This window comes from Ruditapes philippinarum, unplaced genomic scaffold, assembly GCF_026571515.1.
Source record: "Ruditapes philippinarum isolate M1 unplaced genomic scaffold, ASM2657151v2 ctg10821_1_1_1_1, whole genome shotgun sequence".
NCBI lineage: Eukaryota > Metazoa > Mollusca > Bivalvia > Venerida > Veneridae > Ruditapes > Ruditapes philippinarum.
The window spans coordinates 25,650-38,432 of NW_026865393.1; the positions used below are offsets into that span (position 1 = coordinate 25,650).

The window sequence follows — 12,783 nt, forward strand, 5'->3', positions numbered from 1 at the left end:
TCCACAGCAGCGACCTTTTTTTCCCATTCATTCAATGTGGACAAAAACATGAAGATAATCCAATTACATCACTTAATATCACACACAATATGAAACTTCTACATGGATGCGCATTGACAGAGAGCTCCTGGTGTTTTACATTTATCGTTAAATTGGTAATTCAAGTCATGAGTACTGAATTTTCTACTCATACCATGGACAAATGTTTTGCCGTTGAAAAGAATTCGAATTGTAGATATCCTTTTTGCAAAAAAGGCAGACTTATCCAGGGCATCGTATACTTATGGAAATATGACACATACAAAACACCTTACCTGGTATGCACAAGAGTTATCAATTCTCAGATTTATTTATCATTTATTCATCATTTCGAAGCAAGTAGCTTTAAAAGCTATTGTTGAAAATGGAACTAATAAGAAGACTTCACATTTAGACAATAGAAAATGCTCTTCTGATGTTTTCAGTAAAATCTAATAGGATACACCATTTTAGAAATTTTACAATGAAAACTCACCGTGATACAATAGACATAACAAAACTCTGCACAGAGAAAATATAATTTATTTGCATGAACTTATCAATACATTGCTGACGTGATAACTATCAATAGTTTTTTTTCTTTTTATTTTGTTTTTGAAATGCATTTTAAGAAATTTAAGACACAAAATATATGAAAAGAAATAACAGTAATGATAATAATACACTTCAAGTATTAGAAATACACTTCAGATTTTAAAATCTGACATTCACCATAAAATATAAGATTTTAAAAAATATTTAAAAGACTGAAATGATTAAAAGGAAGGGCAACATAAGCTATTTTGATTTTAAATCGCTTCCATGACTGGATATTTTACCGAAAATGACGTTTTCTATAAAGTAAGCATTGATGTTCAACCGACAAATTTGATAATACATACGTTTTCATACTTTTGACATATACCTAACATTATAGTAATGTCCGTTCATTTGATTATCATTTGATTATTATTATATAAACACTTATTTAAAGGGAACTGGTTAAGGAAACACAATATATAATAATTGTCCCTTTCATCGGGAACGTGCAAACATATTTTTCGGTCTTCGTTTAATTATGTTTTAACAAATGATTTGTTTATAAGTCAGGTTAGCATATGTTTTCAAAGGACATTTCTTCAAATAATCCGTACCATTTATATAAATATATCGTTGTTGAGCTTTAAATTGTTATTATTATAAGATTTTGATACCATTCATTTTATCAATAAGTATGTAACGACAATAAATGCTTGGAAAACGCTATTTAACTGGATTTTGTAAAAAAACTAAAGTATACAATGTATTAAATCTAGATACAAATGTAACCAATCAAAATATTTGATATCATCTCGTTGCCTCGAGGTTATGTAAGGAATATTTTCGAAAAATGTCAATGTTCCCCTTCATGCTTTACTACGCAAGGTATTCCGTATATCATTGAGATATGACAACGCCTCCATTCTGGCTGCTGGGGAAGATTTTAGAAGGTCCAATATGAGTTGCCTGGAATTACGTAAAATATTAATAAATTATATAAACGTTAACCTTCGAATTGATACATTCATATACAGATCTTGTCATAGTGGATGAGAGAATTCGTGCCTTAATATAGCGATCATTAATTTCATCTGTCAATCTAAATAACAACAACAAATTATGTTATCAGACAATTTAAAAGTCGAAATACTAGCGTGGCGTTATGTTCAGAGATTTTGTGTTAACCAGTGTTTAATTTACGATAACCGTCTTTATTTTGTCTATTTCCATTTGATCGCAAGGAACAAACTTTAGATAATATACGTCGTGATAACAAACAAAACCAGACTAAAACTTGAGCACCTAGTTACATTTGATTTTGGTCAGAAAACAAATTAAATTGTAATAAGTCTGCCAAAACAAATCACTTTCTCTTTATTAGTTTTCTGTTTCTTAATTAAAGTAAGGAGTTGCATAAAAAGACGTTTTGAAGAAGATATGTTTTATTTCTTATATCTGATGGCTGCCTCATACATTTTCTAATTGAAACAACTAATACAAATACTTAAAATAAACTTAATTTCCACAATCCTACGTCTAAGGCAATAAAGCATGAATTTATGACAGAGTTGTGAGTGAATTGTTCTTTTTTTTGACGGAGAAGACAATCACTTTGTTTCTGAAATTGTTATAAAAATCATGAAATGCTAGCTTGCTTGCTTTCCTTAGTTTGTTTGCATCACGTCGAATTAACTTATATCTAAATGCTTAATCAAAAGAAACATTTTAATTATTTCTTAAAATCTAATACATTGTCTTTCTTTAATTTCGTTTTATTTGTTGTTGAAAAAAAATGCTATTCTTGAATCTGTTTAAGAAATGTACCTTTTACGTTCTCTACGGCCTTCCCTCTCATCAACTCGTGGAATATTGAATAGTTCGTCGTCTCTTACATTCGGTACTGCAACAATGTCTTCTTCGTCTAACTCTGGAATGCTGTACACATCGTCGTTACTGTAGAATGGGTAGGTATCGTATATTTCTCTACCAAACATATGGCCAACATTTGCTTTCGCGTTGACCTTCGAATCCTCTCGTCTCAAAAGAAAGTTTTCATCGGAAGGCTCGTAATCAACAGGAAACTCGCCTGAGAACAAAGAGAGCTTTGATAGTTTCTGTCCACCAGTTCCAAAATTATATGCGTCCTGTGAGGCCCGTTTTCCGTACACGTGAGCAAAGTTTCTCGGACTTTTCAATCTTTCACATTTACTTATGGCAATGCAAACTGACACAATTACTACGAACAATGTTGCTGGAGTAAAACAATGAACTGACGCCATCTGTAAAACAAATTATTGACAGTAATATTAGTTATTAAAACAAGCACTCTATGATCAATTGTTTTTAATAAAAAGGAAAATAAAATATTCAATTTCCACTTGAATACTGATTTCACATAATAAACAAACTTAAGTGGTTCAGTACAAGAAAAATAGTTAAAATAGACAACCTTTGATGAATGTTGTAAATATATGTATTCATTATTAAAGTAAAGGTAAACCCACAGTTACTTAAGTGCATTCATAGATATTTTGTATAAGCTGTTTTCTTTAATGTTGTATCCAAATCTTCTAAAGAGAGGGGTATCCCAAACGGCAAATAATATACATAATGAACATTTAACGGTGAATGCGTTAGTCATTTAGTGTTGTATACCTACAATTTCTTTTTTAGTTCAACAACTCAGCTAATATGTAATTATGAAAATCATTATTTAGCTTTTTTGGAAAACCTGTACGAATTGTTCTTTTCACAGATACCTATTATTAACAATGAATTTATTCAAGAAATCCCTAAAATAGAACACTTATGTACACAATATCATTAACGATATATAACATGCTGCTGTTAAGAAGACGTTTTTATATTGTGTCTATTTTTTGCTGCAATATATGTCAGTTTAGAATCTTTAATTAATTAAAATCCAAATGTAAATAACATTATGTTTCGTGGCAGTTGATGAAAGTTTGACACACTCCTTTGTACCATGTTAAACAGAGTTGCTCTTGATCATATCAGTATGTTATTTAGTAGTGTAATCATCTACTAATTGTCAATGCATTTGTCGGAAGGTAATGACTTTGCGCTCACATCTGTTTTATGTCAACAAGTTAATTTTACTGCGATCTGATATCGCACTCAATTTTTCCTCAGAAAGCAAACATGATTGTTAATTAATTCGTTTTCTAAAAGTTGCTTGCTTTCGATTAAAGATTAACATATAGATTTCTTCATTTGTTTATGACGAGGCAAATTTTGGAATGGCATGTTGAGAGCAATTGAATCTTTCAAAAACACTAATTTGTTTTTAATATATACATTACAGATTGCTCCAATCAATAAGCTCGTTTATGTCAGAGGTGTATCTGCTCAATGTAATATAATTAATGTTTATTTACAACCACGAGTCGCCAAGTCAAGTCAAGGCAAGTCACAGTATAGTTTTATAGATAGTTTCCGACTAAAAAAAATAGCTATCATGCCAAAAGTAGCAGTCATTTTTAGGGTCAATATTCCACTTATTCTATTGGAACATACTCGTAAATATGAAAATGACAATAGTAAAAAGATTATTCAGATGAATTCGCAAGTTCATTTACAAATATAAAGAAATTTATAATTTAGATAGAAATATTATTCAAACAAAACCATCATACATGAAAATGATAGTATTTGGAATAACTGTCAAAATAGTGAACATTAGATGGAATGCTTGTTATGCGAAAAAACTTCTAAAGCAGGGCTTAAAAGTTTCTTTCTTAAAATTATATAACATATCTCTTAAAATTTCAAATAATATACATGTGCATATATCACAAACACAAATATGACCTGAAGTCTGTGTTTTATCCGGAATCGATGATAACGTCATGTCATGTCATGTCACAATTGAAAATATAGTTTTAATTCGAAAATGTACCTAAAAATGGTTATTACATGGGGTTATTTACGTAATTTTACTAGAATTGATCTCGACTTAGGTAAATATACTCGAGTCAAAAACATGGTCACGTTCAGGGAAATCCTATAATACATCTGTTTATTTTGGATCTTCAAGACTTGTACGATGATTATAGTCGCCAACAGATGTTAACGTTACACTGAGGTAATGTGCTGTCATTTTAAATAAACATTATGCCTCCAGATTTGTATCATTTTAAGGTGATAGTTTAAAAATTGCTTTATCGTGTTAAAAGTGTTTGCAAGTTTACAAATTAACTTATTATACTAAAGCGAATATTTTTCGCAGACACTACAACTAAGTTGTCCAAATATATTGACATTTACCTCCCTACTTTAGATATTGGGTAAAATATTGTGATAAAAACAAACTAGGAATGACACATTAGGTAATTTATTATATGTAAATTAATGTTATGTTATACATTTTACACTGATAGAAAACATTTATACATAACGGTACGTGTTCATTTATGAGACAGACAAACACTTATACAAACAAGTTATAAAAGTGTCCTTTAAACTATAGAAAAAATAACATCTTGACGTTCTGTAGAAGGTAGAAAATTTAAAATAACTTGCTACCTTTTGGACACATTCTATTTACTGATAGTCAGCGCGACTAGATTTTAAAATAAATGAGATACAATTGAATATAATGTTTCACTTATGAAAGTCATAATTCTTGCCATACCAATTACTTTTACTTCGGCGTGACTTAAATAGAGAATACTTGAGTAAAATGCTCACCCGTATTGCTTTGTTAAAAGTAAAATGATATATTGAAAATAAAATATGCATTATGCATTATTTATTTACTAACTTATTTTGACAGCTTAAGTTTATGACGCAGGTCTTATCTGTGTTGAAACAAATCTGCTACAGCCTTATGGAAACTCATAAAATAGTTTAAAATTTTTAATTATTGATATCATAGAATACATTTTGTTTTCTTTCTCGGGCATGTACATCGCACTGTAATCATAAATGAAATATATACCTAATGAAATATATAGACCTAATACATATTGAGAAAAGCTTATAACAAATAAAATATATTACCATGTTTACAGCAAAGAATAGATTACAATCCTAAAACTAAACATCCCCATTTGTATAACTTTTTGTCTTTTATCTGTTTGTTAATTACCTTCATAAACCTATTCTAAGCTGACTCTGCGCAAATATATTGACCATGCACTCTCTATAACATATAAAAGATGAATACATACATCTCGGATGTAAAAATTGGAAACCAAACATTGTCTCTTTTATTGTTTGATTAACATCAATGATTTTTATCGCGGCCATTATGGTGTGGGTCAATACGATCACATTTCATTATTTACATGTTTCCGGTCATAGTATATTTTGAAATTCTATATGTATGCCAATTACTAGGAGAATCAATAACGGACTGACAAAAGAATAGTCTTGGAAAATGTCATTCATCATATTGCGAACTCTCCATGATGTTTGAAATTGATGAATCATTATAAGCATCGATTGTTTCTTTCAAACTTTTGCAAAAAAAATGAAAAAACATTAAACTTAATAAAATGTTTCGGAACCCAGTATTCAGTTGCTTATTAAAAAAACGATGTTACGTTTAAGAAAAAAACTTTCAATTACTGTGTCGTTGTTTGCTATAAATATCCTTAATTGTCAAAACATCTATAATCGCCGTTTTTATGTCAACGAATGGTGACACATTTATGTAGATTTTGTTGTTTTTAAATAATTTACCTAAATTGATTCAAATGCATATTCCCGACAGGTATCATACGATTCCTTTTCTGTCTATTAATAAGTTAAATCTACATTTATCTTCATGAATGAAATTTCCAGGATTTTCTATAGAACAATTCTATAAGACTCGTCTTTCATCCTTTTCTATCATGTAATAATGTTTTGTTCGTTGTTTATTTGTAATTACATTATATATACTTTAGGGAATAAATAATTTAAACCAACAGAATTTCAAGATTAAGAGCGGACTGAAAATATTTAAAAAATATTTGTTTCGGTTCGAAAATTAATGAATCATTTTTTTGTACACAGTAACGATAGACTACATCAAATATTCATTTTTGTAAACTTCTGTGTAAATTGCATACTTTTTCCATTGATACTATTCTACCAGAAAATTACCGGTTACATGAAAAAGCATTCTATTTTGGTCCTTTAATCACTAATAGTATAACGGCAATTTTCTGTAGTTTTACACATAATTGAGACAATATCAGTTGAGAGTCAAATGATGTTTTCCGTATATTTTAATCCGACAAATTAAAGGAACGTTTTAAGTTGTTTAAAAGTCGTTTTTAACAGCATTCATTAATCACAATCACTAATACTGCATTTTATATTGCATTTACTAAATTCAGATAAACAGTTACGTGATAAACAGACAGAATTAAATATTATTCATTGTATTTTAACCGGACAAAGTAATTTACGAATCAAGTTGGTTCCAAGCGACTTTTTACACCAAAGTAAATATTTCATATTAAGATAGAATGTAAAATGATAAAGCAAATGAATCAAATACTTTTTAATATATTTCAAGCCACCAGCTTAAACAAATTAAGTTGATCAAAAACCCCTTTCAATGCAAATGTGGATATTGCTTCATGCTTAAAATATCAGAAACAATGCATGACACAATCAAAAAGAATCATATTGTATGTTGTTTATATTACAAAAGTACCATAAAATGCAGAAAACAAACAAACAAGAAGTAAAAAAAGAAACAACAACAACAGAAAAAGAATATGTGAATAATGACTAAAGGCTACGTTCTATGAACGTAGTCGTCTGGCCTTGTTCATCTTTCTCGTTTTATTTTCATAAATCAAATCGCCAGTTAGGTATCTGCGCGTGCTTCATGTGTCAAGCCGTTGCTAAATCAGAAATATTGTAATGAAGTGTGAACAAATGGAGCGTTATAATTATGACAAATGGAAACTTCTTCGCAATTTCATGGTTCAGCTAAAATTGTGGTATATTAGCCTTTACATGTAGTAAAGCACATACTGTTTTCTGTCATATATCAAAGGCTTTCAGTAATGTCAAACATAAAAGGCGGAAGGGAAAGCAAATGATTTTGTATTAGATATTTTCAATAATAATGAATGAAAAGAGTCGTCATATTAGCAAAATTTCAGATAAAGTAAGTACTTGTGTGTATCAGTCAGTTATTATGAACAGTTACTCTAAAGTTATGAGTCTGTATTAAATGTCGGTATATTTATTACAAAAGAAAAGAAAAAGAAAAAAACAACAAACAAAACAAAAAAACAACAACAAAAACAACAACAAACAAATAATAAATAAGCAGCATAAAAGCGTAAGGTTTGGCATTTATGCTGATATAAAGACAATAAAGAAATGTCTGTTCAAACATTTTTGAAAAGCAAGCTTAGATGCATAAAATTAATAATTTATAAACTGTCATATCCTCCATCAAGTTTGGAAACGCGCAAGTCAATGAATAAAAGAAACATTTGATCTTATATTTTCTTCTTTTTAAAAACATCTTTTGCCGCGAATATGAGAACAACAACATAAAAAATTACACAGAAACAACAAGAACCAATGCAACAATATGATTGGATGACCACCTAACAAATATCAATCAACTTAATGTGTGGTTTTCCGGTTTATTATATATAATTAAGATTTTAATATACGGCAATCCTTTATATCCTTTATGCTCCTTTATATGGTCATCTTTCTTGTATTTGACTCTAGCATGAAAGTAGGCATGTATTTTAATGTTAAAATGTTGTAATAAACAAAATTAAATCAAACAATATAAAGCTGTTCAAAAATGTAGATGATGTATTCATTTTGCATAGGATTAATGTAAGAAATCTAAAAAAGCAAATGTTTCAATCTAGTTAGGGCTTAATACACTTTGAAATAAGTACAAAGTTTATTAAAAAATAAAGAAGGAATATTAAAAAAAAAACGCTTAAGACTATCATAAGTATAGTATAATACTTTTTGAATGCATTTTGGTCAATTATTAGTTAAAATATTTCATAACAATACATTATTGTCCGTTTATACCTTTTTTGTTTTTTTTGTTTTATTAGTTTATCAAAATAGATAATGCTTCTTCTGCAGGAAACGTAGAAATGTTTTCAGTTTAATTAAACATATAAAGATTTATCAAATAACCTCCATTTTCAATCTTTGAAATACTTAATTGTTAAAGGCTATATTTGCATTACTAATAAAAGGATTTGCTTTTATCTTAAGAATGAAATTTATATAACTGCTTTGAACATAAATATGTAACTATCTTTCATATTACTATCAGAAACGATCGTTAAATTCAATAAAGGTATGTAATAATGTTAATATAATATTATACGATATTTTACACAAGAATCAGCGTTTCATTTGTGAATACAATATGAGTAACTGAGCATAGAAGAAGACGTCTAAAGGAGCAGATTTTATCACATAAATATATTACATCTGTACAAGTTTAAGACGTTTGTCTGTCGTTGGCGAATATGGCTAAATATTACACTTACGTGCGTTTAAAAAAATTAATTGCCAAATCATTGTCTGATAACTATAAAGTATATATTAAGCTTCTTTTATTTTTTTTACATTTAAATGTTAATCTTGTGCTAATTAGCGCACAGAGATTTTACAATATTTCTTACTTTTTTAATTTAGCAATCGTAAAAAAGAAAGATATTCCAAAACTACTTTCAGCAATTTTTATTTCTTTCTTAAGCACGCGCGTTAATTAAAACAAAACGTCTTTTTTCCGGTCTTATCTTTTAATTAATCTGTGTTAATGACACTTTAAGAATAAAGAATAAAGTATAATGTTTGATGTGGAGGATTAAGCAATGATACAGTACGGTGTGAATTAAATGGAGTAACCTGCTTAAGTGACTTAGTTTATAATTTTTTATAACCCCACTTATGCTCTTTATTGTATATTGCGTTTGCTATAAAATAAAAATAAAATCATACTGGTTTCTTTGATTTCTCTGATACTCATGTTACCATTATAAATGAAAAAAAATGGCTAACTGAATATTTTTTTTTTACATTTATTTTCATTTCATTATTTATATAATTTTTAATATAAAAGTTTTAGACATATTAAATGCATTCTTTTAACAAAATCTTGAATAAATAATCTTACAAACAAACGAGAAATAAATGTATAAATATTCATTATATGAAGACATACTTTACAATCCATATCAACACTATCGAATATTGCACAGTTAATAAATTCTTGAAATTAGTTGTTATTCAACTTTTAACCATATTTCTATCAAAGCATTGCCATCATCGATTAATTACGAACAAATAAAAACTACCTGACAGATCAAACAATTCATCTGAACAAATAACTTGCGGTAATGCGTGCCTCAGCGGTGTCAGTTAAACAGCAAATTGAAAATTAATCAGGCACATGGAACCATCCGATAGACACTTGAATGTTTAATTCATTTTATTCTGCAAGAACGCTTTTAAAATAGCTTAACAACAACGCAACTTAATGCGCTTCATCATAGTTTTGTAGAAAACATTTCTATCAATTGAAAAGCATTGTTATAGTTTTAAATAGGTGCATTCTGCGATGAATGCTAAATTATAAATCAAACTCATGTTAATTCATAAAGTCATGAATTCAAATTGATAACAAGTACGAATGATAAAGTACGTGAGAGAGAAAAAGAGAGATTGAACAAACGCAAATAAAATACTTCATTTTAAATTATGTTTTTACTTGGAAAAAACAGCAGCAATAAAAAAACATTTCATGAAATATAACATCAAAAAATTCAATAATTGCCTATTTTTCTCGTTAATATTATTCTTATATGTAACAGAAACAAAGTCTCATTTTCTTTTTATCATTTACATTTGTTCGTGGTCAAAATATATATATATATGCATATATCTTTATAAAATAATTTCCTAAAATCAAACTAATGAAAAAACCATTTAGTATACATGACATGTCATTGTTTTTGTGCAAAAATTAGAAACAAATATTTAAACACATATGTATGTTATAAAACTTACCTCTAAGTTGAAATGAGTGTTGAATAGGTAATACAGTTATAAATTGAATTCTTTCCAAATATCTATCTTTTAAAAGTTAATTAGTTTTCAGAACATTTTTCAAAAGAAAAAGAAGTTCAATATTATTTCCCTGAACTAAAGTCAAATACTAATCCATTGACAACCCGTTATATACTGCCAGTTTAACGTTTTCCTCTTAATTATTAAAACTGTGATATCAATACGTCGAACAAGCTTTCATACGTCTCATCTTAAAATGACAATGTTTGATACAACTAGATCAAATTTATATTCATCAAATGCCTTTTCAATTCCAATAAAGGGTAAACAATAGTCATTTATTGATTCTCAGCCCTCGTTTATTAGAGTGTTGTTTGGCCGTAAAATACCGCCTCTTTGATGGAAGGACTTTGTAATTCATACTTTCATTTCATATTTATGTTTTGGATAACTTGATTTATAATTCTTTTTTTTAAATTAGAAAACGAGACAATGCATCACGATTTCATGAGCATCAGAATTACATTTCATACAATTCAGATGGAAAATAACGGTAGGAAAAACGTTTGAAAAATTTCATTTGTTGTTTTGTTTAAAACAATGATAAATAATATATTGACAAACATAAATCAAATAAACCTTTTTATGTTGTCATGTTGAAAACCGAAAAGGTCAATGTAAAAGTCATTAACTGAACATAAAAAATAAAAAGCGATAACCCATTAGCATAAAGTATTAACTGACGATATAGATTTAAAACGATTTTTTTCGGATTGCAGTGAAATCGATTTTCCATTATAACTTTTTATTGTTCAGTTTTAGAATAGAAATATTCGGTATGCTGGCATTAAAATCATATATGTTTTATCAGAATCAATTTAAACTTTGGAACAATTAAAGTATGTTTTTAAATTTTATAATTGTGCTTTAGTTTTATTAGAAAAACAAGCACATAAATAGTTACTTTGTTTTAATCGGAAACATAACCTTACTGTTAGTGTAACAATAAAAGATGAAATTATTAAATTGTTACCATACACTAATGATTTCAATTTACAATATCGACTTAGACATATGTGCACGTGCTGAAAAGCAGGTTTGTTGTTGCATTGACACAAAAAGGAATCATTAAAGGAATATATTCATGGTACACTTTACACATACTCGTGGAGCAATGATAATTTTTGCTCTTTCTTTATCCGACATCTGTAAATCAATATACGTCTAAAATGGCATGTAGCAATTTTTACAATCATAAAATTCATATTATTCTCCTCCTTTGTCAGATTTTGCTCGAGCGAAGTGGTGTTGTTGATAGTTTTCGCTATCACGGCAATAAGCTTCATTGAATTTGCCAGAGTACAGTTCAGACACCGCATAGGGAGTCCGCCTCCTATGGTTTATCAACTGAATAGCTTCAATTCTGATAGATCTATGCTCGCAACAGTTTACAATCTAGGATATGAGTGAGCATCGTAAGTTTTGCCTCTAACTTTCAAGATTGCTTTATAGGGATATTGTGTTTATATGCATTAATTATCAAATGCGAAGTAAGAACGAAACGTTTATATACATATTGCATGTACCATGATGTAATGTTCTATGAGTAACCTTAAACACATTAAATGTTGAAAGTTAAAATTATATTCTAATAACAAACGTTCTTTTTTTTCTACAATAAAAACATCATTCATGTAAGTCTTTACTATTTTTGTAATGCTTTAAACTGATATATCGGGACGCTAGGCGATGTTTGAATCAGCTCATGTTTTTTTGTTCTTTTAACACAAAATACACACATATCAAAAGAAAATAAAAGCCTAAGGGCAGGCAAAACATATATTAAAATGTTATGAATACACACATGAAAAGAAATACTAGTAAGCTTTGTTCAATTTAGTCTGCGGTTTAACTGCTATGAAACTGCTAAGTTATTGTTTTAAAAGATTAAAGACGATTTTTCGCATCGAACAGTACTAAAATCAATGTATGTAATACTACATAGTTTAAATAAAGAAAAAGAGTGCCACACTATTTTTTTTATAAATTGAACTTTACACGTTACACGTAAATTCCGGTGGATATTTATAAATTGTTCCTACAATTATTTATGGGATGGGCATATTGCACTTTAACCTTTTGTTTTATACTTACAACAAACTGAACATATTTTTTATTATGTTTGATCGAGGAAAC

The 12,783-nt window shown here is 28.5% G+C and overlaps 1 protein-coding gene across 3 annotated transcripts; it reads right to left on the reverse strand.

Annotated features, from left to right (window-relative positions):
- Positions 1–545: 545 nt before the first annotated feature.
- On the reverse strand, positions 546–10,854 carry LOC132728805 (uncharacterized). Of its 3 annotated transcripts, none has more exons than XM_060714478.1 (3): positions 10,588–10,854; positions 2,383–2,837; positions 546–1,524 (listed from the first exon to the last, which is right to left on the reverse strand). In XM_060714478.1, the coding sequence occupies exons 2-3, from the start codon at positions 2,835–2,837 to the stop codon at positions 1,425–1,427; spliced, it is 555 nt and encodes a 184-aa protein (XP_060570461.1). In that variant the 5' UTR covers positions 10,588–10,854; the 3' UTR covers positions 546–1,424. The 3 variants fall into 3 exon arrangements, with proteins under 3 accessions (XP_060570461.1, XP_060570459.1, XP_060570460.1); XM_060714476.1 differs by lacking the exon at positions 10,588–10,854 and adding an exon at positions 9,876–9,911; XM_060714477.1 differs by lacking the exon at positions 10,588–10,854 and adding an exon at positions 9,743–9,769.
- Positions 10,855–12,783: the final 1,929 nt, after the last annotated feature.

What these genes read in the sequence shown, in the direction of transcription:
- LOC132728805 (XM_060714476.1), bottom strand. Translation starts at nt 9,896, where the DNA reads ATGAATTGTTTGATCTGTCAG. An exon ending in TGAATTGTTTGATCTGTCAG is followed by an intron (nt 2,838 to 9,875) that starts GTAGTTTTTATT and finishes TTTGTTTTACAG; the next exon opens with ATGGCGTCAGTTCATTGTTT. An exon ending in GGCCGTAGAGAACGTAAAAG is followed by an intron (nt 1,525 to 2,382) that starts GTACATTTCTTA and finishes ACGTAATTCCAG; the next exon opens with GCAACTCATATTGGACCTTC.